The sequence below is a fragment of the Toxotes jaculatrix genome, chromosome 15, assembly GCF_017976425.1.
Source record: "Toxotes jaculatrix isolate fToxJac2 chromosome 15, fToxJac2.pri, whole genome shotgun sequence".
NCBI classification, from domain to species: Eukaryota; Metazoa; Chordata; class Actinopteri; family Toxotidae; genus Toxotes; species Toxotes jaculatrix.
Window position 1 is genome coordinate 316,984 of NC_054408.1, and position 26,961 is coordinate 343,944.

Sequence of the window (26,961 nt, forward strand, 5' to 3'; positions counted from 1 at the left end):
CATTTCCTCAAAGCTTAATTGCGGTATGATTATGTCTCCTGACCTCTGATCTTTTCGTCGCTGTTCAGAACAACCGGCGTTTGTCCAGAAACTGGTCGACCAGTCAGTCAGAGCTGGTCAGCGGCTGACACTGACAGCGACAGTTAAAGGTTCTGAGCCCCTGACTATGTCCTGGGTTCAGGACAAAGGCCACGTTCTCAGAGACGGTGACAATCGGAAGATCACCTTTGAGAACAATGTGGTCACCCTTGTAGTGCCAAAGGCTGACTCAGCCACAGCTGGTAAATACACCTGCCAGCTGAGGAATGACTCTGGAGTTGTGGAGTCTGTCTCTCAAGTGACTGTTTTAGGTTTGTAGGACCCCAGACTTCATTTCATTATCACTAGTGACAGAGTGAGGATTTTTTAGCTTCATATCTTCTTCCCTAATTTCTAGAGCCCGCTGTTATTGTGGATAGCCCAGAGTCTTTGGACGTGAAGTCAGGAGAAAATGCAGTTCTTGAAGTCACAGTATCCGGCTCACCAGAACTGAAAATTAAGTGGTTCAAGGATAACAAAGACCTCTCTGCTGGTGCCAAGTATCAGATGTCCTTCGCAAAGAAGGTCGGCACCCTGAAGATTCGGTCTGCTGACAAAACAGATGCTGGAGAATACAAATTAGAAGTTACAAATCATGTTGGTACAGCCTCTTGCAAAACTAAGCTCTCTGTCTCAGGTTGGTGGCCATTGTATACGTCCCATTTTATGAATTTTCTTTTTCTCTTTTGATCTTTTCGATTGGAAGTCAGCTCAGAGATGCCTCGTAACATGTTTTGTTTGTTTGTTTGTTTGTTTGTTTGTTTTTTGACAATAGATAAGTTGATTCCACCAAGTTTCATAAGAAAGCTGAGAGACACCCACCTTGTTATGGGTAAGCCTGGTGAGATGGAGTGTAAGGTTACTGGTTCTGCTCCTTTAACAACTTCTTGGTTCCACAATGGCCAGGAGATCAAAACTGGGCCAAACTATGACATTAGCTGTACAGATAATAACTGCAAACTGAGAGTTCCAACAGTCGGGATGTCAGATTCTGGCAAATACACATGTAAAGCTGTAAACGCTGCAGGGACCAGTGAGACGAGTGCTTCGATTAATGTAACAGGTCAGTGGATGTAAATAGAAAACACAAGCTTTCAAAGATGTTTTCCTCAGCATGGGATCAGGAACAAACTTAACAATTATCTTACAATCCATCTTTTTTTATTTGAACCCAGAACCTCCATCTTTTGTGGAAACACCTGAGGCAAGGGAAACATTGCCCAGCAAAGATGTGTCTTTCTCAGCTAAAGTGAAAGGCAGCAGCCCCCTAAAAGTGAAATGGTTTAGGGGAGCCAAGGAAATGCAGCATGGAAGAGGCTGTGAGATCTCCCTGAAGGGCGATGTTGCCACTTTGACTCTTCGCAGAGTCGAAAAGTCCCACGCTGGAGAGTACACCTGTCAGGTCATTAACGATGCAGGGAAGGAAAGCTCCCCAGTGTACCTGTTTGTAAAAGGTTTGTTAGCAGGATCTTCTTTGTACATCTGTGCGCTTCTAAACGTGAACTTTATGTAACTGATCGTGGAATTACCTCTCTCAGAACCAGTCCACTTTGTGAAGAAGCTAAGGGACACTTCCTCTGAAAAGGGAAAACCTCTGAGGCTTGAGGTCACGTTCGCCGGAACCCCCCGGGTAAATGCGTCCTGGAAGAAGGACAGCAAACTCATCTTGGCCTCATATCAGTACAATGTGATCACCACAGAGACCTCTTCTATCCTGGAGGTTCTTAACTCTGACAGCTTGGAGGCAGCTGGTAGATACTCTTGCGAAGTAGACAATGGAGTCGGAAGTGACAGATGCGATGCACAAGTGTCTGTTCTAGGTAAAATTAACACGCATGATTTTGTGTTTAGTTTTGTACTTTAAGTTGTAATAATTCTTTATCATTTATTGATCTGCAGTCAAACTTAATCATCATCTTTCACTTTAGAACGACCATACTTTGTTGAAAAAATGGAGCCAGTGGAGGTAACTGAGGGCAATCCAGTTACCCTGAAATGCTGTATTGCTGGAACGCCTGACCTCTCTGTAGCTTGGTTTAAAGGTGACGGAAAGCTGCGCAAGTCCAACACTTGCTCAATGGACTTCACAAACGGTGTTGCCACTTTAAAACTGATCAAAACAACCAAGCTCGATCACGGCGAATATATCTGCAAGGCCGAGAACCTGGTTGGTTCAGCCTCTGCCAGCTGCCATGTGACGGTGAAAGGTGATGTTTGTTTTTGATGCTTCTTCTTCCCATGTCAATGAATCCTACTGTGACTGTGCCTTAAGTTCTAAGGACACATTTTGTTCAACTGACTTTTTCAATGACAAGTTGAAGCTTTGTTGTTTTTGTTAATTGATCCTCTTCCTTAGAGGTTTCCCACTTTGAAGACAATGACTCAAATGTTGTGTCTCTTAATAATAGAAAAATCATCCAAAAGACCTCCTCAGATGGAATAAACAACTTACTAATGTAGCTTTCTCATAATAGTTCCCTCTGTTACATTATATCCTTAATTGCAAAACTAACTTTGCCATAGAAGCATAGAAATGCAGTTTTCTAGGCATCTGGGCATCATACAAACTAAGGCAGCTGGAAGACACCACTTTCAGGCTCAGGAAGCCCCCTGTCGCTGTACTGTGCTTACAGTGGCAGCCCCAGGATCTGTGTGAGCTGGGGTGAGCTTTTATCACCAGAGAAACCAGTTTAATGTTAGCTGCAGTGAAGGCCAATTTTGAGGTTTTATTTATCAACTCATTCCCCATATGTGGTTATAGCCATTAATGCTGTGCTTGTTGGTAACAAGAGGGAATTTTGTAACATTTCAAAAAATCCTGGATTACATCGTCTGCGTGTTTACGGTTGTCTGATTCTATTTGTTTGGTTGGAAAGGAAAAGGATTTTGTAACGGCTTAGAGGTCTGTGTTGTTCTGGTTGGGTAAAACCGATGTTTGCTTGCTTGAAAAAAGTATTTGTAAGCAGATAGAAAAAATAATAGGGTGGATATTCTGTATTTGCTTTTGTGCTGCAGGTCATGTTTAAGTTGTCTTACATGCTGTGTCTCTTTGTTTTCCGCAACGTTAAGGTAATGGCCCGGTGGCCTGGCAGATGATAGATTTGAATGTCTAACCGTTTCCCTGTCTCACAACATTTTCTTCACTTTCTATCCCACTAACAGAGCGCAAAGTCCCTCCAAACTTCACCAAGAAGCCCTCCGAGTCCATGGTGGACTCCGTGGGTAAGACGGTGAAGATGGAGGGTCGGGTGTCTGGCTCCCAGCCACTGAGCATCACGTGGTACAAGGACAACAATGAAATCTGTGCCTCTGACAAATACGCCATCAGCTTCGAGAACAACATGGCTGTTCTGTCCGTCAGAGACTCCACCAGCTCTGACGCCGGGGTGTACATCTGTGAGGCTTCCAACGAAGCCGGCAAAGCTTCGTGTCAGATTTCTCTCACCCTTTCAGGTACGACTGTGTCGGTGTGTCTTCGTTATTTTACATTTTTCAATCATTTATCTAAAACCTGATGATGAACATGATCCGGTATTATATTTTGTTGTGTTCCTTTAAAGTTAAATGACTTTCAGGTAAAACTGATGCCCCGAAAATCCGAAGTACCCATACAAAAAAATTTAACTACATGTCCTCATGAAACAGGTAGTGCAAGAAGCTTGGTAGTGACTACCTTTGGGGTCAGTTGGCAAGTTACTGTGGGTGTTAACATACAGGCAATACAAGCAAAGTTCCTTCTGTTTTTGATCAGAGATTTTCTGTCCACAGACTAACTGGAGGCAGAACAAACACAAATATGTGGACAAATATTTTTACTAATTGGGATTCAGATCCCATTTCCTTTGAGTTTATTTAGGGAAAAGGCCTGTATTCCGTCTAAAGGTCTCCGACAGATTCTGCCAAGGTGTCCTGTCCATGATGTTACTGTTTGAAAAACACGTATCTGTAGCTGTGCTGCTCCTTTCCACCACTGCAGAAACTGGCCAGGCTCCTAAATTTGATGTCCGTCTGGAGCCGGCGACGGTGGGCGAGGGGGAGAAGCTGAGTCTCAAATGCAATGTCAGCGGCACTCCTCCACTGACCGTTCAGTGGATGAAGGACAGGAGGGAGCTGAAGTCCGATGGAAACACCAAAATCACATTTGTTGATGGGACGCCCTGTCTAGAGGTCAGCCCAGTCTCAAAGACTGACGCAGGGGATTACCTGTGCAAGGCCAGCAACGCTTCCGGCACTGACTTCTGCAAGTCCAGGGTCACTGTGAAAGGTAAGAAAGTCAGATTGTGGAATCGGGTTTGTGGAATGAACAGTGACATGTGACATTCACCTCCATGGCTTCTTTTCAGACAAAGGAGTCAAGGCTACCCCCACTGAGGCCGCCACCCCAGCTGCAGCTGCTCCGGTCAAAAGGCTCGACAACCTGTTCTTCATCGAGGAACCCAAAAATGTTTCTGTCACAGAAAGTAAGTGGACCGCTGAAAGACTTTTCTGGACCTGAGGCTGTTTTCCTGATGAGCTCTGTATGTCGCCTCAGTGGCAGCGTCTCAGAGAGCACAGCATGAATAGTTCATATAGATCATTGTAAAAATACTGAAAAAAGTCAAAGTGAAGTCACGTGTTTTTTTTATTTTTCGCAGAGGGCACTGCAACCTTCATCGCCAAGATCGGAGGCGACCCAATCCCGAGTGTGAAGTGGATGAAGGGTAAATGGAGGCAGATCACTCCCGGCGGTCGTATCTCCATGGAGCACAAGGGCCAAGACGCCAAACTGGAGATCAGAGAGGTGACCAAGTCTGACTCCGGTCTCTACAGATGTGTCGCCACCAACAAGCATGGAGAGATTGAGTGCAGCGCTGAGATGGAGGTCACCAAAAAGGAGGAAGCGGAAGGACTTGGAGATTTAAGGACAAGGCTGAAGAAGTAAGGGCTTTGCCTCCAAGATATGTTGGCTGTACTGTACGATTGATATCTTTTGACTGACTGAACTTTGTCCTCTTTAAGAAGAGAGAGTCTCTTTAAATTGGTCCTGTTGACAAAAAGACACCATCTCTGATAATGTATTTGATTTTTGTGCCAGGACTCCCTCAAAGCAGAAGAGCCCAAAGAAAGAAGGAGATATCGATATCGTGGAGTTGCTGAGAGGTCACGACCCCAGAGACTACGAGAGGATCCTGACGGAACATGGAATCCACGACTATCGGGCCATCCTGCAGGCTGTCGAGTTCCTGAAGAGGGAGAAGGAGATAGAGACTGGAAGAGCGGTGAGAGAGAGAGAAACAGTACAAACAGAGGGAAGTGTAACAGAGTAAGATTTGCCCTGATCCAGTTGCTTGAACAGTCGTTGTTCCTGTTGCAGGAGGTGGAGCATGGTGGGCGCGTTGAAGAGGAGGACATGGCCCGGCTCATCCAGCAGCTCGAGGGACGCGTCGGCACAGAGGTACCAAATTCTACGTCAAAACCGCCTTTGCAAGATTTATTCGCAATATGTACAGCAACACAAATGTTACCCAACTGAAAGGAACATTCTGACGCAGCATTCCTGAACTGCTTTTCAGGTCAGCAGATCGAACAGGTCAAACAGATAAATCAGCTTCTGCAGAAACTGGTTCTTTTTGAGTTTTGGAGGTTTATTGGTCTGTGGTTTATTGACATGTTCTTTAGTTTTTATTTGCTGAGGAAAAAATGCAGCACATTTTGTGACAGTTTAATTTGGTTGCAGTCTTGTTTTAGCCGTGAAAAATAAACCAGTAGGTCTCAAGCAGTTAAAAATGATTTTGAACCCTCAGCCCGTCTCTGTCGTGGAAGACATCACTGACCAGACGACAGCCGAGAGCCAGAGCGCCACCTTTGAGTGTCAAATCAGGATCAACTACCCGGAGATCACCCTGACCTGGTACAAGAACACCCAGAAACTGGACAACAGCGACAAGTATGACATCAGCAGTGTGGGCGACCACCATTACCTGAAGATCAAGAACTGCCAGGTCAAGGACCAGGGCAACTACCGGGTGGTGTGTGGCCCTCATATCTCCAACGCCAAACTCACCGTCACGGGTAAGTCAGACTGTTCGACTCTGCTGTCTGCTGGACACTTGTCTGTACGTCTTTAACGTGTCCTCATGTTCCAATCCTTTATTTTATCATCAGGACCTGGTCGCAAAACAGGTGAGGAGAGCGACGCAACACTAACAACACTCAGACTCACCTCTTTCAACCTGCAGGGTTGTGATGCTTTAGTTTTTGTGTTTTGTGGATTTCTGTTCTCGTCTTGTGTTTCTGCAAACACTCCAAACAGTCTTGATACACAAATAATAACGTCAACTCACAAAAGTAATCCATACTGCAAACTTAAACTCTGATCATCTGCTTTTAGCTGACCAAATTCAGTTCACTAAATGCATCAGAAGCATCGAGGTCAATGAGCGCCACTCTGCCACCTTCGAGTGTGAGTTGTCCTTCGACAACGCTAACGTCACATGGTACAAAGACTCATGGGAACTTAAAGAGAGCCCAAAATATAACTTCAGGACCGAGGGCCGACGGCACTTTATGACCATCCGCAACGTAACTGCAGAGGACGAAGGTTTGTTCACAAAAATGTAAAAAAATAATTTAAACTGCATTTTAGTCTTTTTAACTGATATTATTATTATTATTATTGATCAGAAAAGAAAAAGTACCAAACAATACAGTTCAGTTACATCTAATGATGGAACTGAACTTTGCAGTTTTAGTTTGGAGACCAAAGCTAAAGATGCCAGTAAAATCAGGCAAACACGTCCAACGTGCTTTAAACTCCAAAAATCAGTGACACTTTTAAAATGATCGGCCTAATTTGAAAATATGCAGAAGGCAAATTACTATAATATAATAAGGAAAACAAATGAACTGCAGCATAAACATGTACACAGTCTGAGTAAAGGCCCAGTCACGCAGTAAAGTCAGTTTATGTCGTGTTTCTTGATGGAGTCAGATCCTGAGAACAAAATGTCAGAAAGTTCAGCTGCTCAGTTTTAATCCTACAGCAGATTTTTAGTTACCTGAACAACATCATGTCATGTGATCGGCACTGATCATGTCTCCACTCTGTCAGGCGTTTACTCTGTGATCGCTCGCCTGGCGCCGATGGGAGAAGCTCGAAGCACAGCAGAGCTTTACCTTTCAGGCAAAGGTCTGCACATTTTATCCGACAGATAAAGTTACCAAAGTTGATGTCAGTGCCATTGGCAGCGCTCGTAGTAACATCTTATACCTTGTCCTTTCACAGACGTTGGGTTAGGAAAGGTTCCTCAGGGTGAGTACTTCAAAATGCAAATGCACGGCAAATTAATGACAGTAAAACTGAACATGTCTCCGGGACGAAGACTTTGTGTCCCGTCTGAACCTGTGACCAAAGGAAACAGATGTGAAGTGTTTATTTCCTGTTGTCACAGTCAGACATTGTCCTGAGATTCGTGGTCACTGGGACAAAACAGATTTCATTAACGGATTTGTGTATTTTATTATTATATTTTAAAAACAAAGACATATTAAGTTTTGCTGTCACAACATTTTTTTTCTTTTATATTTCGGTTAATTTTAATGTTAATTGAAGTTGTACCTTTAGACATCCCAGACACGTCAGTTCAAGCAGCAGAGACGGCATCCATGATTGTTTATGGGGGTGAGTCTGGGCCAGTTTTTACAAATTAAACTTAACCTTTACTTCACAACTCCATCTGGACTCAGCTCGTGTCATTTACAAATGTCTTTTTCTATCAAAAGATTCTTCTGAGTTTTATCACTACGAAGAGCAAACAGAAGTGAAAGGTACAAACGTTTTTACATTTTAAATTCTAAAATTCGTTGGAATTTAATTTCCACATTTTGTGTGAATCGCCAGGTTTCTGCATTTTTCTCCATCAACAGTAACACTGAACCATTTCCCTCCATCCTAAAACTTAACCATCATCATCATCATCCTAAATAACTGTGTGACCATTTTGAAACTCAGTGAATATTAATTCAATCATCATCCCTCCTAATAATTCAGATAACACCTCAACATGTGAAGTGCGCTCTAATAAAATCTCAATAATTTAACTTCAACAAAAAAATTTAATCAAATTCTGTAAATATGTTTCAAATGTAACTAAATGGCACTAATTGTACAGAAGGGGATTCATGTGGAAAAAAATCAAGTCACAGTAAAGTTCAAGCTGAAATCAGAGATTTCTTACCTAAATCAGACTTGAAAATATAGAGATTAGTCCTTTAATCTCAGAATTTTTTTAATGGAAAATTTCTAGATGCCAATCAGAAATTAATTCTTAGATTAAATACATCAGTACTAGATGAAACTCAAACATATAATTTTATCAAAGCTGATCTGATCTGAGTATAAAGTCAGAATTATGTCTTTTCTCTCAAACTCTTTAGATGAATCCCAGAATTGAAATGATTGTTTCCCATAATCCTCGTCTGTACAAACTAAACTAAGCAGTGATTCAGTATCTGAGCACAGATCTCTAACAGCTCACTGTCCTTTAACGGTTTACTGTAGCTTTTCAAAGAATTCAAGAGGAGACGGTCTCTGTTCGGTACTCCTCCGCCACAGGTATCCACATTATTCTGTTTTATAAAATAACTTCATCACACTGTGTCTGTCTTTAAACATCCTTTTATTGTCTTTGTCCTTTATGTGTTATCTGTTGTGTTTTTGACAAGTGTCATTTGCCCTTGTCTTCATGTTTCTTTAGTTTATTTCAGTAACATTTCATCCTTAATGACTTGGAATAATTAAAGACATGCAACAGTCCTTACATGTCAGTTAGGTTTTTTTTCTAAGTTCACTTTTCTCCTTCACCAGAAGAGAAAAAACCTGTTGAAGAAATTGTTGAGAGGACTCAGTTCGAGAGAATAGAAGAAATCCCCGCAGGTATAATCGCTTTAAACAAGAACAGAGGCAAACAGGCTCGTGGCTGTTCAACAAAGCTTATGGCTGTAATGTAACAAGCCGCTGACCAGAACTGCCAGTCTGCTGGCCGCCATGTTTATCCATCCGCTGTGTTTACATATAAAATGCTTCGCTGCTGCTTGTAGAAGCTTTTCTTTCCCTAAAGTTCAAATTTATTTTTACACTTGAGCTGTTTTTGTCGTAGATGATCTTCTGGTCTTGTCTGTTTGATGTTTTATCTCTTCTTCCTGTTGTGTTTCCTGTTCTTTAATCTTGTTAACCCCAACATACGTCCCTTGTGTTCTTATTAATCTTCACTAGAGCTTTCTGTTCAATAGAAGGCAAAAAGTAGAGTACAGAGTAGAGCTTGGCCGTCGTAGTTTTAATGTGAACTTTCTCAATCTTCCAAGTTCCTGAGGTTTACAGGAGACCAGAGGAGAAACCCTCTGCTCCACCTCCAGCTCCACCCAAAGGTATCTACAAATACCTCTTTGTATTTTTAGCACTTACATAATTCCTTCTTATTTTTTGTGCTTTGAGTTTTGTGTTTATTTAGACCTTTTTTGTTCTGTCACTTTCTTTATTTCTGTCTTTCTCAAAGACCTAATAATAAAGAATGTTAGTGTTTACTGTGGTCAGAAAACTGAAATCAGTGATAATGTTTTAAAGTACATGAAGTGAAGAAGCCGCAGCCCGAGGTAACTGTTGCTGCTCCGCCTCAGAGGGAGGAACCTGCAGCCGCAGAAGGTAATGTTCATTACGGAGTGTGTTGTGATCTTACAGAGTCTTTACTGGCTCACATTCTTATTTCTTCCTATAAAACACAGCAACATGTGATGAAAATCATTTAAAATTACATTAAAAAAACATCAAATTTAAATTAATTAAATGTAATAAAGATAAATCAAAGACAAAAACTTGATTTGAATTTCTAAATATTTAAATTTTTACACCTTAAATTTAGAAGAATCTCATCTTTATATTCTTCGCTGTAAAATCTGATCCTGATATGATATAATAGATTTTACATTTCTTGAAATGTTTGTAATGTTTACCTGGGTTTGATATTGCTAACAGCAGGATATACAATATATTCTGTACTGTGTGTATTTCTTCACCTTTGTCAGCGCTGTCTGTTCAGTTTAATGTTGCTCCTCTTCTTAGCTGTTCAGTGTTATTACAATGCAAAAAGAGCATTGTGTTCTTGGTTCTGTCTTTCCGTTGTGTGGTTATCTGTTGGTCTGTTTCATACAATGTGTGTTACCTTTTTCTTCTTTTACCCCCTAAACTCTTAAAGCCGTGTGTGACCCTCTGTTGACTCACAGTAACATTTCTCTGTTAACTTTGAATAACCTTCAGTATACGCCAAACCAGAACCTGAGCCCGAGATAGTTCCCAGAAGGATCACTCCTGAACCCCATCAACCTAAGCCAACAACAGCAGAGCCGAAAATGGTTCCTCCTGAGCCAAAACCAGCACCTGAGCCCAAAGTGGCCAAAATGAAACCTGAACCCAAAGCACCAGAAGTTAAACCAACAACTGAGGTCGAAACTCCTAAACCAGGAGGTAAATTAGAAAACACTTTGCTTTACAACTGTTCAACTGGAGAGACAGTTTTGTTCAGTATGTTTTTCTTGTTGCTTTGTTTCATGTAGCTGTCGTCTGTATGTGTAATCTTTTAATTCATTTATGTAACTCTTGAATGATCTAAGATGTTTCCTGCTGCTAACCTCTTGACTTGGATACTTTAAAATGGGCTTTAGATGACCTTGTGATAAATGTAGAGTAAAAATGGAAAACTTTTCAATGTTCTCCGGATTAGTAGCTGTAGCCAAACCAGAGGAAGCCATAGTTCAGCCAAGTCCTGCCAAAATTACTCCACCGAAGACTGCAGATATTTTACCAAAAGGTACGGGAAAGACTGTGTTCTTCCATCTGTTAACTGTGTAAATTGTGTTGTCATGTGATCGGCTTGCTGTAATGTAAAATCTGTCTTAGGGTGGATTGTAATGCTGAAGCCTTAGGGGTTACCGGGTTATTGAACACATATATGTGATGTTCTTTAAAATACCAGAACCACCAAGAACAGAAGAACATATAGTTCAACCTCCTGCATCCAAGGTTACTCCTTCAGCAGTGAAACGTCTTCCAGCCAAAGGTACTGACAGCTGATCTTTGAATCTTCTATTGTTCTGCTTCATTTCTTCTCTTGTCTTCTTTCAGACTCAGAATTCACTCGTTAAGAGTGTAATCTTTGATTCCACGTTAGCGTTGGTCGTTACCTGTCGGTTAAACTATGCATAATGTTCTCTTATGTGCAAGATGTACCCACACCAGAGGAACCTGTGGTTCAGCCATCTGCACCAAAGGTTACTCCACCCAAGGCTGAAGCTGTTCCACCCAAAGGTATTTAAGAGATGCTTTGTTGTACTGTTGTGTTTTATGTTTGTGTTGTTTCTCATTCTATAAATTTGTTAAACGTTTTATATTTTTACTCTTTTTAAACCTCTTTTAATTATCACAAGGAAAGTAATCTTTCTGAAGCACTCGTTAGAGTGTGACTTTCACTTTTGGATTTTTCTTTCAAATTATGGTTAACACGATCATCATCTTATAAATAAATGTTCTTCTAAGTTGTCTCAGAACCAAAGACACCTGAACCCCCAGGAAAACCACATCTGCTGGCTGGTAAACCTGAGCCAGAAGCACCGCGGTACATCCCTGAAACAAAACCAGATGAACTGAAGAAGGTTCTTGAAGAACCAAGGAAGGATCAAGAAATGCCAAAGAAGGTTCCAGAAGAACCAAAAAAAGTTGTAGAAGAAACACAGAGGATTACTGAAGCCCCAAAGAAGATTCCAGAAACACCTAAGATAGTTCCAGAAGCACCAAAGAAGGTTCCAAAAGAACCAAACAAGGTTGTGGAAGAAACAAAAAAGGTTCCTGAAGCCCCAAAGAAGATCCCAGAAACACCAAAAAAGGTTGTGGAAGAAACAAAAAGGGTTCCCGAAGCCCTAAAGAAGATACCAGAAACACCTAAGATCATTCCAGAGGCACCAAATCAGGTTCCAGAAGAACCAAAAAAGAAGCTTATGGAAGAAATAAAGAGGGTTGCCGAAGTTCAAAAGAAAGTTCCAGAAACACCAAAGAAGGTTCCAGAAGAACCAAGGATGGCTCCAGAGGTACACAAAATGGTTACAGAGCTACCAGCAGGCCCTGAAAAACATCCTGTGGTTCCAGAAGAGCCACCGCCGCGCCACCAAGCACCACCACTACCACAAGATTTGGAAACGCCAAAACAAATTCCTCAGCAAAAGCAAAAGCCTCAGCAACAAGGTAGATATGTCCGCAAAAATGACAAGTGTAACCATCTTATTAACTAATCCGTACTCATCTTGATCTTTTAACTCACTATTTATAGTATCTCTTTTATTCTGAGATGTCTTTAGCTAATTCTTTAAAGGTTTTGTCCTGGTGTCTGTGCTGTCGTGTGCGTTGACTGTTTGTTGCATCATATCATATTGTCAAAACAGTAAAACAGAGGGAGATACCACAGGAAACAACAGCACTGGCTAAACCAAAGCTGGAGGCAGGTACACACATCGAAGGTATGCTTAAACTTACAAAAGTTTGTCAGGTTCTTTTAGAAAACCTCCATCAGTTTCTTGTAGTTTAACCAGGAGTATTTATTTGCCCCTGAAACCAGGTGAGGTTATTCCTTCTGGGAAAAGCAGAAGTCCAGCTAAAGTGTAAAAAACAATCCACAGCAGAGAGGCAGTGATTCATAGTACTTATATTTTAGCTGTAAAAGGGGGATTGAAGCAGAATGTATACCACACTGAAATCTGTGTTTATGTGTCTTGATGGTTTTTGTTTTGTGTTGTTTTCCTCTTGGCCACCGCTCCATGGTGCAAATCTTCAATCTTGGGTGATATCTTAAAACTTTCTCCAGTTCCCTTGAAGACTGATCTCAAGAAAACAGTAGTGGTTGAAGACAGAGAGGAGTCCTCTCGAAAGAAGGATCTCGGAGAAAGGATTTCTCTTGCGGCAGAAGTTGGGCACAGGCAAGAGGAAGTCAGGACATATAAAAGGGAAGGGACACTCGGAGAGTCAACTGTGAGAGAAGAAAGCACTTTGAATCTGGAGATAAGACAACAAATGGTTCTTGGAAAGGAAGAGCAAGAGCTTTCTACATGGTACAGTAAAGATCAGCAGGTTATAGATACTGAATTAGCATACACGGAATATGAGTTGAAAAAACCAGAGAACTCTGAACCTTGTGATGAAGAAGACTTTGATGCGGAAGCAAAAACTGTAGATCAGAAAGAAGAAATGTCGTTAGGGTCTGTCTGCCCACCTCTAAAGAAAGCTGCCCTTCTCTCGTCAAAAAGAGACATCACACCTCCATCTGAAATGATTTATCCTTCGAAGAAAGAAGTTTCTCCTCCTGACACTGGAATCACATCCAAAAACGAGGCTTACAAGAAAACTTCTCAAGAAAGGAAACTCAAGGAAGCAGCTTATGCAGAGCAGAGACCCGGTACTGAATCATCTGTATCAGAACGTCCTGAAGAAACTGAAGAAGAAGCTGTCTTTTATCCTCCAGTGGAGGATGCGGTTAAACCTAAAATCTCTGCTACACCGAAGACAGTCCCTGTGCCAAAGAAGACAGGACTACCTAAGGATGTCACTCTTCTGAAGCAAGCTGATTCTGTTGAAATGGAAGCTCCATTTGACAGATCCACGCGTCCTCCTCATAGAGAAACTGTTTTGCCTCCACCCGAACAAGACTTACCCAGAATTCTTCCCAGAACAGCTCTTTCTCATCTTATGGCAGCTACTCCTCCTAAGAAAGAAGTAATACCACCTAAAAATGTGCTGTCCCCGAGGGAAGAAATCACAAAAACTCCCAAATCTCCAGGAGAAATGTATCTTGAAGACATTGTTCCTCCAGAGAAACCAACTCCTGTGCCAGAAGATCTGCCTTTCAAAGAACCTGTCCAAGCAACAAAATATATCTCAGCAAGTAGTAAAGTGTCACCTCCAGCTCCAGCTCAAATTCCTTCACCTGAGAAAACAGTCTGCCTTGAGGAAGGGATTTCACTACCAAAGGAAACTGAATCAAAGAAGACCTCTCCTTCATCTCCCAAAGCGGTTGTTGCTCCTAAGGAGGACTTTCCCCCTGAAGAAGTGACATTATCAAAGAAACGTATCCCTGAAGACAGGGTTGCTCCGAGTCAAAAATCCCAAGTTCCACTACGGAAAAAACCTTTTCCCTCTGAGCAAGAAACCCTGCCACCCAAGAAACCTGCCTCTTACACACAAAAAGGAATTGCCCCTGACGTTGATTCCTCGGAGAAAGTGAGAACCACTACAACTAAACCTCCTCCAACAAGAGGCGATGACAGAAAAGCAGAGAAGGAAACACAGGAGGTCGAACGTCAAACTGTTCAGAAAGGTATTCTTTTGTAATTGAGCTGCACAGGCTCAGGATCGCCATATGATCAACCCCCTCTTAAAAGAGATCTAACATATCACATTTACTGTCTCATACATTCTCCAATATCTTCTTCATTAACAGCAGCAGATGGTACGTTTTACACTAATTGTCTCTTCGTTGCAGTAAGCTGTCTGTATGTCTTTGAGACATGTTTTCTATGTTGCTGCTCGATAAGACATGCTACGTCCTAAGCAACCTCTCTTGGTGTATTAACATCTTTCATTGTTGAGTTTTTGTTTGTGGTTCATCAGTTGACTTTCTTTCACGTCTTCATTCCTGTTTGTTTGTGCTGTTTGGAATTATTCGTATCTACATCATCTTTTGTGGTTAATAAGCCTTGATTGACCATGATGTTGTCTCGGTCGTGATCTTAGTATCTTATGTTCCCAACGTGTCTCCTCCAGAGGAGAGGAAACCATCTGCACCTACACCAAAGCCTTCACCTCCTCTTCCTGCTCCTCCTCCTCCTGCACAGAAAGTTGCTCCTCCTGCAGGTAGTCTCTTCCATTGGTGTGTTTCCTTGTCTTTGCTGACTTCTCAAGAGTCAGTTGTGTTGTTTTTCTTTTTGCCTATTTTTTGCCGCATTGTCTCACTTGTCTTCAGATTTTCATGTATTGAACTTTCCGTGTTACTTATCATGTTTAGACCAAACTTGGTGTAATCTTGGTCATGACCTTGGCATCTTGTATTCCCAAAGTATCTCCCCCAGAGGAGAAGAAGCCATCTGCACCAGCAGTAAAGCCTCCACCTCCTCCTCCTCCTGCTTCTGCAGAAGAAGTCAGACCCCCTGCAGGTAGTTTCTTCCCTTGGTTTTGTGTGTTGTTGTAAACTGGATGTCTGTCTCTTTACTGTTTTGTTTTCTTTGCTGTTTGATGAAAAGGTGTCCTCAAAGTTTTCTTTTTTCTCAGTTGCTGTTTCACTCTCTGTCTATTGTGTCCCCAGTCTTGCATTGTTGTAGTGCAACTGTCGGTTTCTTGATTGACCATGTTGTAGTCTTGGTCATGATCTTGGCATCTTGTATTTTGTGTCTGCTCCAGTGGAGAAAAAACCATCTGTACCAGTACCAAAGCCTTCAGCTCCTGCTCCTCCTGCAGCCAGAGTTGCTCCTCCTGCAGGTAGATTTTTCTCTTTGTTTGGTGGTGCTTAAAAACACTGTCCTGTGTTTGTGCTACTGGGTTTTCCCTCCTCTGTGCCTGACTTTGTTTTTGCTGTCTCACACTTGTCTGTTTTATTTGCACTTTCTTTAATCTGTCCTCCGTCTGTTTTAATGTGTTCTTACTTTCATATCTTCTTTCCTCTTGGTCATGGATTCTGTTATTTTGTACTCCTCCAGAGGAAAAGAAACCATCTCCACCAACACCAAAGCTTCCAGCAGAAAAAGTTGCTCCTCCTGCAGGTAGTTTGCTTGTCATTCATGTTGTATAACTCCTTGTTTGAAATCTGTTGGTTCTTAACAACAGTCTGACTTCTTAAATTTTGTCTGCTCTTTATAAGCATCGGTAAGGTGTTGCATGTTTGCCAGATCTTTGCCAGTGATTTAATCGAGTTGCCGTTCTTGTAGCTCAAGTTGCACCGGTGGAGAAGAAGCCCTCTCCGCCAGCTGTAAAGGCTGAACCCTCTCCGTTGTTGGAGGAAGTCCCTCCACCTGAAGGTAACATCTCTTCTGTAACTTATATTCATGTTGTTCTGTTCTTTGTTTTCCACTGTGAAGCATTTCTTATGTTACAACTTCAATCTCCATACCAAGCAACATGAGCTTGGATTTAAAAAAATGCCTCTGTTGTCACATTTTGTCAAAATCTGATTGTCTGATGTTTGTTTTTTACATTCTGTAATCCAATCCAAGTCTTTCGTATTAACAGCATCTGTCGAATGAGGCCATATAACCTCGAAAATACCTTTTCTTATCTCTTGGTGCATCTGGACTTATTTTAACTTTGCACACTTGCAACAAAAAATCATGTTGAATGACTGACAAAGCTGTTGATTTCAGAGCTCACTTTCGGTGCAGATTATTCTGGAACCAGAATACAAAAAAGGAAATGCATGCCACGCTTTCTCAATCCAAGTTATGTGTTTCTTTTAAAAAATGAATTTACCTTCTTTGTCTTTGATTTTTCTTTCTAACAGTATCTGTATTGTGTATACTTACACTGATCTTGTTGAAATTCTTGCAGACAAGGAACCAGTTTCAGCACCTGGACCAACTAAAGGTATACGAAATATTTTCTTGTGTATTTTAGAAAGGCAATAAATCTTAATACATGTGGCTGTGTTAATTACTGTCTCATAAACTACAAAAAAAAGATATTTCTTTTACATGTTTACGGGGTGTGTGAGTCTTGTAGGAGATGTTGAGTTTTGTATATATCTGTTTGTGAATGTTATAAAAATGTATTCACTGCTTCAACCACAGTGCCGCCTCTTAAGCAAAAGGGTAAGGGTCCTGTTCAGGAGGCAAAAACACCTGAATCACCTAAGCTGTGGAGTAAATTCACCAGAATACCTAAAGAGAAAGAACCAGAACCAGAGGTCATTAAGCTGAAGAAGGTACCGGTGAAACCTCCAGAGCCCGAGAAACAAGTTGTAACTCATAAAGCTGAAGTGACGAGGCATCACAATCCAGAACTAATAGTTCATGGACTTCACGACAGAGAAGATAGAGAGATAATAACACTTGGAAGAACTGAACAAGTCTTCACTGCAGAGGAGGAGACAGTTCAGTTGGGCCATTTTGAGGAAGCTGAAAGGGTTGTAGTTGTAGAGGAAACAAAGAAAGAAGGTTGGATGAGAACCCTAAAACCACAGAAAGAGAATGAACCTGAGGCACCAAGTATAGATAAGAAGAAAATAACTAAACTGCCAAAAGCGGATGAGCAGAAAGAATCAGTTAAACTAAAACCGTTTGAAAAATCAGGGAAACCAGAAGAAGAACCACAGAAGATCCAACTAAAAAAGGTTCCAACTAAGCCCAAAGAGTCTGAGAAGGAAGTCATAACCCACAGAGTTGATGTGACGAGACATTATGATACAGAGCTAACAGTTCAGAAACTTCGGGATAGAGAGGATCGAGAAGTAATAACACTCAGCAGAACTGAACAAGTCTTCACTGCAGCTGAAGAGGCATCAGAACTGGGATATACAGAGGAGCCTGAAAAGCTCGAGGCAGAAGAAGAAAAATCAAGGTGGATAAGAGCCCCTAAAGCACAGAAAGATAAGGAACCCGAACCAGATTTAACTAAAAAGAAAATCAAGAAATTGCCAAAGCCAGAGGATGAGCAAGAAGTAGTGACACTGAAACCATTTGAAAAACCTCAGAAACCTGAGGCCACTGAACCTCCAGTAGCTAAGAAAGAAGGCGAAGCAAAGACAGATACTGAGTGTACTCTGTTCACGAGAGGTGAGATGCCACAGAGAGATCAGCCCTCTGCTGCTTTAAAACACAAAAAAGATGAAGATGTTCCCCTGACAAGGTCAGAGGTCATTCCTGGTGTCAGCAAAGACCAGACAGAGATCCTGCAGAAGAAAAAGGCTGATCAAGTACTGAAGGATGAGGAACCTGTAGCTGCTGACAAGCTTCGTGGAAAACCTAAAGTTATTTCCACACCAGATAAAGAGAAAGAGCAGGTTGCATTGAAGCCTTTCACCAAAGTTGCCAAGCCTGAAGAAAAGCCAGAAAAGACACCTGAAGAGGAGAAACAGAAGTCTGTGGACACAACATTACCCTGTCGAACTCCAAGAGATGAAACTCCAAAGGAGCCAAAAGAACAGCAGCTCAGGAAAGTTGAAAAGACTGCAACACCAAAAAAAGAGGATGAGAAACCTCAGAAGAAAGACGAGCTAGCTGTTCGACCCGAGAAACCCAGTCCACCAGGAAAGAAGGAAGTGAACCAGCAGAAAGAAGCAGCTAAAGAGCTCCCACAAAAACAAACGGAACCCTTAAAAAAAGGTATTGACCTCAAACAGACTCCATCACCTCAAGTCGAGAAAGACAAGGTGGAAGAAGAAAAGTCCCTCAAACCTATTGAGCAACTCAAGAAGGTTGAGCTTAAAAAGACACCATCACCGAAAATTGATAAACCAAAGCCTAAGGAAATGGAACAAGTCCCTGTCGAGAAGAAGCCAAGTGCTGATAAACCCAAAAGGATTCACAAAGCTGTTTCACCAAAAGACTCTATTGAAGCTGTAACACTCAAAAAGGTCCCAAAGAAGCCGTCACCAGAGGAGGCTTCGGAATCAGAAAAGCCCGGTAAAGGGAGGGTCCCCCTGGTGAAGGAGGTGTCTCCTGGAGCCGTGCAGATGAAGAAGGTTCCCACCCAGCCGGAGGAGGAAGTATTTGAAGAGGAGGCGGAAGAAATGGAGGGCAAGGAAGATGAGGAGGCCTGGGGCTGGGAGCTGGTCCCCTCGGATGACTGGGAAGGTGAAGGGGTTGATGGGGCATTGGAGACTCCAGGCATGCCTGGCGGTAAAAGAGGTGAGATGAAAGCCACCAAACTTCCAAATGATGACTCTGGAATACTCTCATCCCATCTAAGATGACTCATCTAATCCTCCATATTTAATCACTTGATCCATTCGTTCATCTCATGTACTCGAGCTGATGTGTTCGTCTCTTTCCATCTGTCCACTGTAATGTTCACTTGTGGTCCATCATGTGTCTGTCATCAAATGTGTCTTCCACAACAATCTTTGAGTTTGTGATCATGTCATTCACTACTACCTCACTGTCTTCCATCCATTCATGTTTCTTTGATCATATTTGGTCTTTATTCCTCCATTTGTCAAACACCTCCCTCCATCTTTTTTCTCTTCATCATGTGATGTGTACCTTTTTTTTTTAACGTGTTTGCTGTTTTCATTGCTTAAATCTTTCTCTTGGCTTCTGTTTGAATATTGACGTCTACAGCGAGCTCTTACAGAGAAACGTAAAACTCATCTTACTGTTTCCTGTCCAGATGGAAAGCCGGCAGAGGAGCCAGCGAAAGGCAGAGGCCGAGGATTTGGGGGTGAGAAAACACTGACGTTAGAGCTTGTGTACGGGTTTGGTCTTTGTGCTCAATAACATCTGAAGCAATTTTACTCCCTTCATTCACAATTGTTGTTAAGTGTAAGTTGTTTTCTTGTCTTGTCCTTTCCATCAAAATCAGGTGTTCTGTGTTAAGCCTTTTATCTTAGCCCGGGGGGTTTGTGATGATCAACAGCAGAGCTGGGGTTTTTGTATCAGTACCGAAACTCAGGTAGTGGTATCAAAAAAATTCAGCTGTAGAGATTTGACAACAGCCAATATGAGTGCACCTCATATGACCTTCAAAATGTGTTTTAATAGCTTTTTTTTCCTTGAGCTTCACAATTACTTAATTTGCTGGAAGTTGCTATGTTTTTCTCTCTGTTGTTCTATGTGGTGTGGTTGTTGTTGTCTTTTTGAGTTTTGGGTTCTACAGAGAATCCTGTTGGAAGCTCATAAAGAGTGACTGTGCATGATTCTTAGTCTTAACAGAATTTATATTCTGTGCTCCTCTAACACTAAAAACCGCTGACTTGAAATAGATTTTTATTAAAAGTGAGATTATGTTGACTGAGTGACATCTAGTTCACAGTAGGCACAAAATCTTGAAAACATCCCATAGTCCAATGTTTGACTCTTCGCTCATCACAAAATCTGAAACTTGATGAGTTTTTGTATCTAATGTTGCAGCAAGACAAACGCCATCACCCGGAGATGGTGGCAGGGGCCGGGGCCTGAGGCCTGGTGGAAAGGGCCCATCTCCTCCAGAGGAGCCCTTCGGAGGATTCAAGCTCAAAGCTGTCCCTCTGAAGTTCGTCAAGAAGCTTCAGGACATTGTGTTGCAGGAGGCCGAGTCTATTGGCTCGTCTGCTGTGTTTGAGTGTGAGGTCTCACCTTCCACTGCCATCACTTCATGGATGAAAGATGGCAGTAACCTGCGTGAGGGCCCCAAGCACAAGTTCACTTCTGACGGCAAAGATCGCAAGTTGAACATTATTGATGTCCAGCTGTCCGATACTGGCGAATATACCTGTGTGGCCAAAAACGCTGGCAAGGAAATATCCTGCACAGCCAAGCTCATTGTTGAAGGTGAACTGATGAGGTTTTTTTATTGAACATATACACTGTCACAACATTTAACAACAATTTATTGGACATGTTTGACTTATTTTGTTCACTGAAGAAAGTGTTTTTATGGCTGTCAAACACAGGTATGGTACCAGCACCAATATGATACACGTCATTTTCTTCCAAACACTGTTTTTAAATTCTGTGTGTCTCTCTGTGCAGAGCTGCCTGTGAAATGGTTGAAAGAACTGGAACCAGAGACGACATGTATGAAGGGTCAGCCAATGTACCTGACCTGTGAGCTGAACAAAGAGAGGGATGTGACCTGGAAGCGTAACGGCGGGGTCCTGAAGAAACAGGCCGGGAAAGTGGCCATTAATATTATTGGCATGCAGCACGCTGTGACCATCCAGAACTCCACTGATGACGATGCTGGCACCTACACGTGTGAGGTGGACGGACAGGAGGACGTCAAGACCGCAACCAACGTCAAAGTGATCGGTAAGCTGTCGACAGTATGTAGGTGAACTCAGGTCACAGAATCACGTGTTGTTTTTTTTTTGCCATTTCTTTGTCTCATTTCTTGGGGAAAGTTTAGATTTGGGAAAAGTTTCCACAAACCAGTATTTGCTACAGTCAATCATGCTCTGCTCCTACAAAGACACATGTAACCAGAGCTACTTATCACATATCTCATTCTGCGTTTCTACCATTAACAAAAGGAACCCACAAGGTTCGATACTGGGTTCTGTCCTGTTTTCTATTTATGTTAACGACATTACATCCATGATAACAAACTGTAACACCCATCTCTATGCCGATGATACACTTCTCTATCGTACTTCTGACACAGGTTCGATTTAAAGCTGACACTGTGTTCAATAATTTGAACTCTCTGTCCTCAGAGATCATCAAAGACTGGCTGGTGAAGCCTCTGAGAGATCAGCATGTGAAACCAAAGGCCAAGGCCACGTTCAAATGTGAGCTCTTCAAGGACACTCCCAACTGGAAGTGGTTCAAAGGAGACAACGAGCTCACTCCCTCTGACAAGGTGGAGATCAGCAAAGACGGAAAGGACGTGGCGCTGACCATCAACAACTGCCAGCCGGACGACGTGTCGGATTACACCATCGAGGTTGAGGATCGCAGATACACTGCAAAACTGACACTTGGAGGTTGGTTTAACAAAAACAGGTCCATGTCAGGAAATCACGAGGACTGTGTCCAAACAGCTGAAATATATCTTTCCTTTCAGAGCGTGAAGCTGAGATCCTGAAGCCTCTCTCCAGCCTGGAGGTGGTTGAGAAGGAGGAAGCCAACTTTGACACTGAAATATCTGAGGATGATGTAGCTGGCGAATGGAAACTAAAAGGCCAAGTGCTGACCAGATCTCCGGTAAGACCTTTAAAATCACCTCATGTCAGAGTGAACTGTTCTGCCTCAGACAGAATCATGAGCTGTACCTGATGAACATCCTGATTGAAAATATTTTTTTTAAAAAGTAAGAAAGCTGTAAAACTGAAATAAGAAATTAGGAATAAGAAATGAAAAGCGATAGCTGGAGATGGGTACGATGGGACTGATAATTGATGCAGACCAGGATTAAAAAAAAGGACTGACGGTCTCAGTGATTCCCAGGAAGGAGTTTTGTGTTGAAAATACAAACTCACTTGACAGCAGGTGATCTTCTTCTTCTTCTTCGGGACTTTTAAGGAGAGAAAAGGTTGGAAAAGGTTTCAAAATCACTTTATTGTATTGTTTTTAATTTATGAAATCATTCTTAGTTTATTATTCATTTCGGTTTTTTGTTACTTTACAGACGTTTGATGTTTTAAAAGTCGCACTTTAAAAGATTTAAAAGGTTTGCCACCGTCCAGTGGGATCCTGTTTTCTAGATCCTTCCTTCAGAAAATCTGATGATTGTTTGCTTTTCAGACCTGTGACATTAAATCCGAGGGCAGGAAACGGTTCCTCACATTAAAGAACGTGCACCTGGATCAAGCTGGTGAAGTGTCGTATCAGGCTCTGAACGCCATCACCAGCGCCATGCTCACCGTCAAAGGTACAAAATGCGTCACAAATGAACCTTTGCTTTCTTGTTGTCTGTCGCAAGCTGCTGCATTTGTCGGTCTTGTAAACATTAACGGATGCGGTAAGAAAAGAGGCAGCTGTGTTTTTGCCTTTGTGAATAACCGCTGAAATGTTGGCACCTCTCAGAAATCGAAATGGGCTTTGTTGACCCGCTGAAGGACGTTTCTGTGCCTGAAAAGAAACAGGCTAAATTTGAATGCACCATCACCAAGGACGTGCCGAAGGTCATATGGTTCAGGGGGTCGGAGATCATCACCCCGAGCCCGAAATACGAAATCATTGACGATGGAAAGAAACACATGCTGATCATAAACAGCTGTGAGTTTGATGATGAGGCTCAGTACATGATCGAAGTGTTGGGTCAAAGGTCGACAGCTGAGCTGAAGGTGGAAGGTAAGTGGCGGACAGAAATCCTGCGCTTCCTGCTGCTCATGTTTTCTCTGTGTTGTCATTGGATGTTTGTGGCCTGTAGCAACACACTGCCCTGTTTGTGTGCACTGACCTGATGTATTCCAGGCATGAGGCTCAGATTTGTGCAGCAGCTTCAGGACCAAACAGTCAAAGAAGGTAACACGGTGCGCTTTGACCTCGAGCTGAGTCACGAGAACGTGCCGGTGGTTTGGTACCGAAACGAAGTCAAACTCCACGTGAGCCGAACGGTGCTCACGCATGTGGAAGGAAAGAGACACACTCTAGAAATGAGGACACTGAGTCTAGATGATACCTGCCAGATTAAGGCAGAGGCCAAAGGAATTTACTCGATGGCCAAACTGACTGTTATAGGTAACGACACACTTTCCTTTTCCCCCTTTTCTCTCACCGTCTTTTTGTCCTTACACAGCTCCGTGTATCCGACAGCAGACGGGAGCAGATTTCTTGTTTTGTACTGGATTTTTGTTCTTAACAATAGTTAAACTCCCAACTTTATTGTGAGACACACGGTTTAAAGGATGACATTTATCATCTGTCTTTGCAATAACCTGCACACGTTCTGTTTGACTGTAAAGTAAAGAGGCTGACCGACTCTCTCGGATCTGTTCCAGAGGGCGACGCCGTCTTCGTGGTGAAGCTGCAGGACTACACCGCCACGGAGAAAGACGAGGTGACTATGGACTGCGAACTGAGCAAAGACGTCCCCGTGGTTTGGTATCACGAGGAGAAGGAGATTGTCGCGTCCAAGATGGTCGTCATGAGGTCTGAGGGCACACGCCGGTCCCTGGTCCTGAAGAAGGTGGAGCAGAGTGATAAAGGGAAATATGTATGTGACTGTGGAACAGACAAGACCTCAGCCAACATCAATATTGAAGGTAAACGTGGTGAAGCAGTCAGTTACGTTAGTGGATCCACTGAAACCTGCAGAGCCGATTCACTGAAACAAAAATCTTTTGTCTTTTTCCCCCGCCAGCACGTGACATCAAGGTGGTTCGGCCGATTTACGGTGTGGAGCTGTTTGATGGAGAGACGGCTCGTTTCGAGGTGGAGATCTCCGAGGACGACGTCCACGGCCAGTGGAAGCTGAACGGAGACATCCTCAGTCCTTCATCTGTGAGCACCTCAGCAGCTGACTCTCACTGATGATGCCTGCGTATTCATCCCTGATGTTTTACTGTGCTTACATGTGACACGTAACTGAGCTTGCAGCTTATTGATGAGTGTTCACTTTGATCTGACAGGATGTTGACATCATTGAGGAGGGAGGCAAGCACACACTGATTCTGTACAACTGCAAAGTCTCCATGACAGGCGAGGTGGCGTATGCTGCCGCTAACGCCAAATGTTCTGCAAACCTGAAGGTCAAAGGTAAACTGACAGCGACCACGTGAGCACAGTTATCAGCTTCTGGACTGAATGAATTTTGAGACAGAGAGAATAATCCAGGCAGGCCTGTAAACTGAACCTGTACCTACACTGACACCTCGTCTAAGTCTCGAGTTTGGTAAAATAATCTCTTGCTGTCTTCCTTCAGAACTTCCTCTGAACTTCCTGACGCCGCTGAGCGACGTGCAGGTGTACGAGAAGGACGAGGCGAGGTTTGAGGTGGAGGTGTCGAGAGCCCCGAAGAGTTTCCGCTGGCTGAAAGGCTCGCAGGAGCTGCATAGCGACGACAAGTACAAGATGATCCAGGAGGGGAACATGTACATCCTGTTGATCCAATCGGCCGCCTACGACGACGAGGCGAAGTACATGTTTGAGGCTGAGGACAAAAGGACGGTCGGCAAACTCGTCATACAGGGTAACGCCGTGTCTTTACATAAAACCTTTTAGATCGGTTTATTTTAAACTTGAGAATCTTCAGGGGTTAAGCCAGTCTTAGCTGTCACTGGTGGATTCATTTTGGCGTTTTCGCGAATCTTTTAAAACGCATGCTAAACTGTTCTTCTGTGGCAGGTATTCGTCTGGAGTTTGTCAAACCAATTAAGGACGTGACGGTGAAGGAGCGCGAGACAGCCGAGTTCAGCGTTGAACTGTCGCACGACAAGATCCCAGTGGTCTGGTACAAAAACGACGTCCGTCTGCTCCCCAGCAAGGTGGTGCACATGATGGATCACGAAAAGATCCACACGCTGGCCTTCAAGGAGGTCACCATCGACGACACATCCATGATCAAAGTGGAGGCCATGGACAAGTCCGTCACCGCCATGCTCACCGTCATCGGTAAGCGTCACTTCGAAAGCATTTTCAGGAAACCTGTTTGGCTCGTGTCACGTTTGGTCACATGGAAATTCCCCATTTCCCCATTTTTAACGTGAGATCATCTCATTTCCCTGCAGAGGGCGACCTGTACTTCACCACCAAGCTGCAGAACTACACGGCCGTGGAGAAGGACGAGGTGAAGCTGGTCTGTGAACTGAGCAAGGCCATTGCCGACGTCAAATGGTTCAAGGACGGGAAGGAGATCACTCCCTCCAAAAACATCGCCATCAGCGCAGACGGCAAGAAGCGCATCCTGACCGTCAGGAAGGCGGAGAAGGCGAACATCGGAGAGTACACCTGCGACTGTGGCTCAGACAAAACCACTGCAAACCTCAACATTGAAGGTAAAACCTCCGAATAGCCAGATTTCTGGCTGTCAAATCGGTCGCACTTGTTGAGACCGTGACTAAGACTGTTTTTTTTCCCCCTGGTCTGCATCCCTCCCGCAGAGCGTGACATCAAGGTGGTTCGTCCACTGTACAGTGTTGAGGTCACAGAGACGGAGACGGCCAAGTTTGAGACTGAGATTTCAGAGGAGGACGTCCACGGGAACTGGAAACTGAAGGGAGAAGCTTTGCACCAGTCTGCTGTGAGTCTGGTTTCATCTGTAAACCACACTGAGTTAAATAAAAACACAGGTTTGGAGTTTTGAACGAAACGTCCCTCTTTTCTTTCAGGATGTTGAGATTAAAGAGGAAGGAACCAGACACATGCTGATCCTCTATAATGTCCGAATGGACATGGCAGGGGGTGTGGACTTCTCTGCAGCCAACGCCAAATCCAACGCTCAGCTCAGAGTGAAAGGTGAGGACACGGTGATGCTTTTATTCATGTGTCAAAGCCGTTCATCTCTTTAGGCTTCTGAGGCTGTGACTGCTGTTCCCAGACAGAGACAGTTTTTTACAGGAAAGATGGAAAAACGCATCCTGATTCTTCTAAATAAAAATCCAGAATTTCACTGTTCACTGGTGGTTTTGACCTGATATATTGATTTGTCAAAAGTTTAATTGTCAGATTTTTTTTTGTATTTTAATTTGTTGTAAATTTGATATGAGAAACAGTTTTTCTGGTTTTCTATACATAAAAGTATTTTAGATATTTTAAAATAATCAAAGTTTCCTCAGAAAATCATCCCAAACACTTTTTCTGTCCCATCTGAATAATTCAGATTATTTCTGATCCTGACACACAGACTGTCATTTTGTTTTGGTTGCAAACCTCCTTCAGTGTTTGTCAGAGCAGATTTAAACTGAACACACTGTGAACACTGTTTGTCAGGTTTATTATCTCCGTCTCCATCACCTCACGTCTCACAGCTCATCCTGTAAAACTTCACCAGAACTTTAACGGAAAAACTTTTTTAAAGTTTTTAAACTTTACACTGAAACCAAAAGCAGCAGCAGCTAAACAGGAACTAAGACCTTCATTCTTTCACATTCCACAGTGTCATGTGTCTGCCAGTCCTCAGCCAATCAGCTCCTGTGGTTATTTTTAACACTTCTGACTTTATCTAAAGCGAGAGTCTGCTCTCTGATTGGAGGAGCAGCGACGCCACTTCTGCTGCTTCACAAACCTCCTGACACGACTCAAACC

General features: G+C 42.9%; 1 protein-coding gene across 8 annotated transcripts in view; it reads left to right on the forward strand.

The window, feature by feature from the left end:
* Nucleotides 1-26,961, forward strand: part of ttn.1 (titin, tandem duplicate 1) — a 159,046-nt gene that overhangs the window by 41,921 nt on the left and 90,164 nt on the right. The window contains exons 38-68 of one of the 8 annotated variants that reach the window (XM_041056637.1): nt 3,241-3,531; nt 4,055-4,342; nt 4,422-4,538; nt 4,713-4,995; nt 5,153-5,336; nt 5,432-5,512; nt 5,862-6,129; nt 6,223-6,240; nt 8,924-8,992; nt 9,421-9,483; nt 9,680-9,757; nt 15,208-15,303; nt 15,548-15,625; nt 15,844-15,906; nt 16,072-16,161; nt 16,688-16,723; nt 16,927-18,984; nt 19,466-19,516; nt 20,206-20,604; nt 20,806-21,084; nt 21,489-21,758; nt 21,839-21,978; nt 22,519-22,645; nt 23,718-23,981; nt 24,080-24,219; nt 24,348-24,474; nt 24,641-24,907; nt 25,063-25,329; nt 25,446-25,712; nt 25,818-25,957; nt 26,046-26,172. In XM_041056637.1, the coding sequence (XP_040912571.1) occupies nt 3,241-3,531; nt 4,055-4,342; nt 4,422-4,538; nt 4,713-4,995; nt 5,153-5,336; nt 5,432-5,512; nt 5,862-6,129; nt 6,223-6,240; nt 8,924-8,992; nt 9,421-9,483; nt 9,680-9,757; nt 15,208-15,303; nt 15,548-15,625; nt 15,844-15,906; nt 16,072-16,161; nt 16,688-16,723; nt 16,927-18,984; nt 19,466-19,516; nt 20,206-20,604; nt 20,806-21,084; nt 21,489-21,758; nt 21,839-21,978; nt 22,519-22,645; nt 23,718-23,981; nt 24,080-24,219; nt 24,348-24,474; nt 24,641-24,907; nt 25,063-25,329; nt 25,446-25,712; nt 25,818-25,957; nt 26,046-26,172 (7,026 nt within the window). The remainder of the gene's footprint in view (nt 1-3,240; nt 3,532-4,054; nt 4,343-4,421; nt 4,539-4,712; nt 4,996-5,152; nt 5,337-5,431; nt 5,513-5,861; nt 6,130-6,222; nt 6,241-8,923; nt 8,993-9,420; nt 9,484-9,679; nt 9,758-15,207; nt 15,304-15,547; nt 15,626-15,843; nt 15,907-16,071; nt 16,162-16,687; nt 16,724-16,926; nt 18,985-19,465; nt 19,517-20,205; nt 20,605-20,805; nt 21,085-21,488; nt 21,759-21,838; nt 21,979-22,518; nt 22,646-23,717; nt 23,982-24,079; nt 24,220-24,347; nt 24,475-24,640; nt 24,908-25,062; nt 25,330-25,445; nt 25,713-25,817; nt 25,958-26,045; nt 26,173-26,961) is intronic. The other 7 variants (XM_041056638.1, XM_041056639.1, XM_041056640.1 and 4 more) reach the window with 7 other exon arrangements.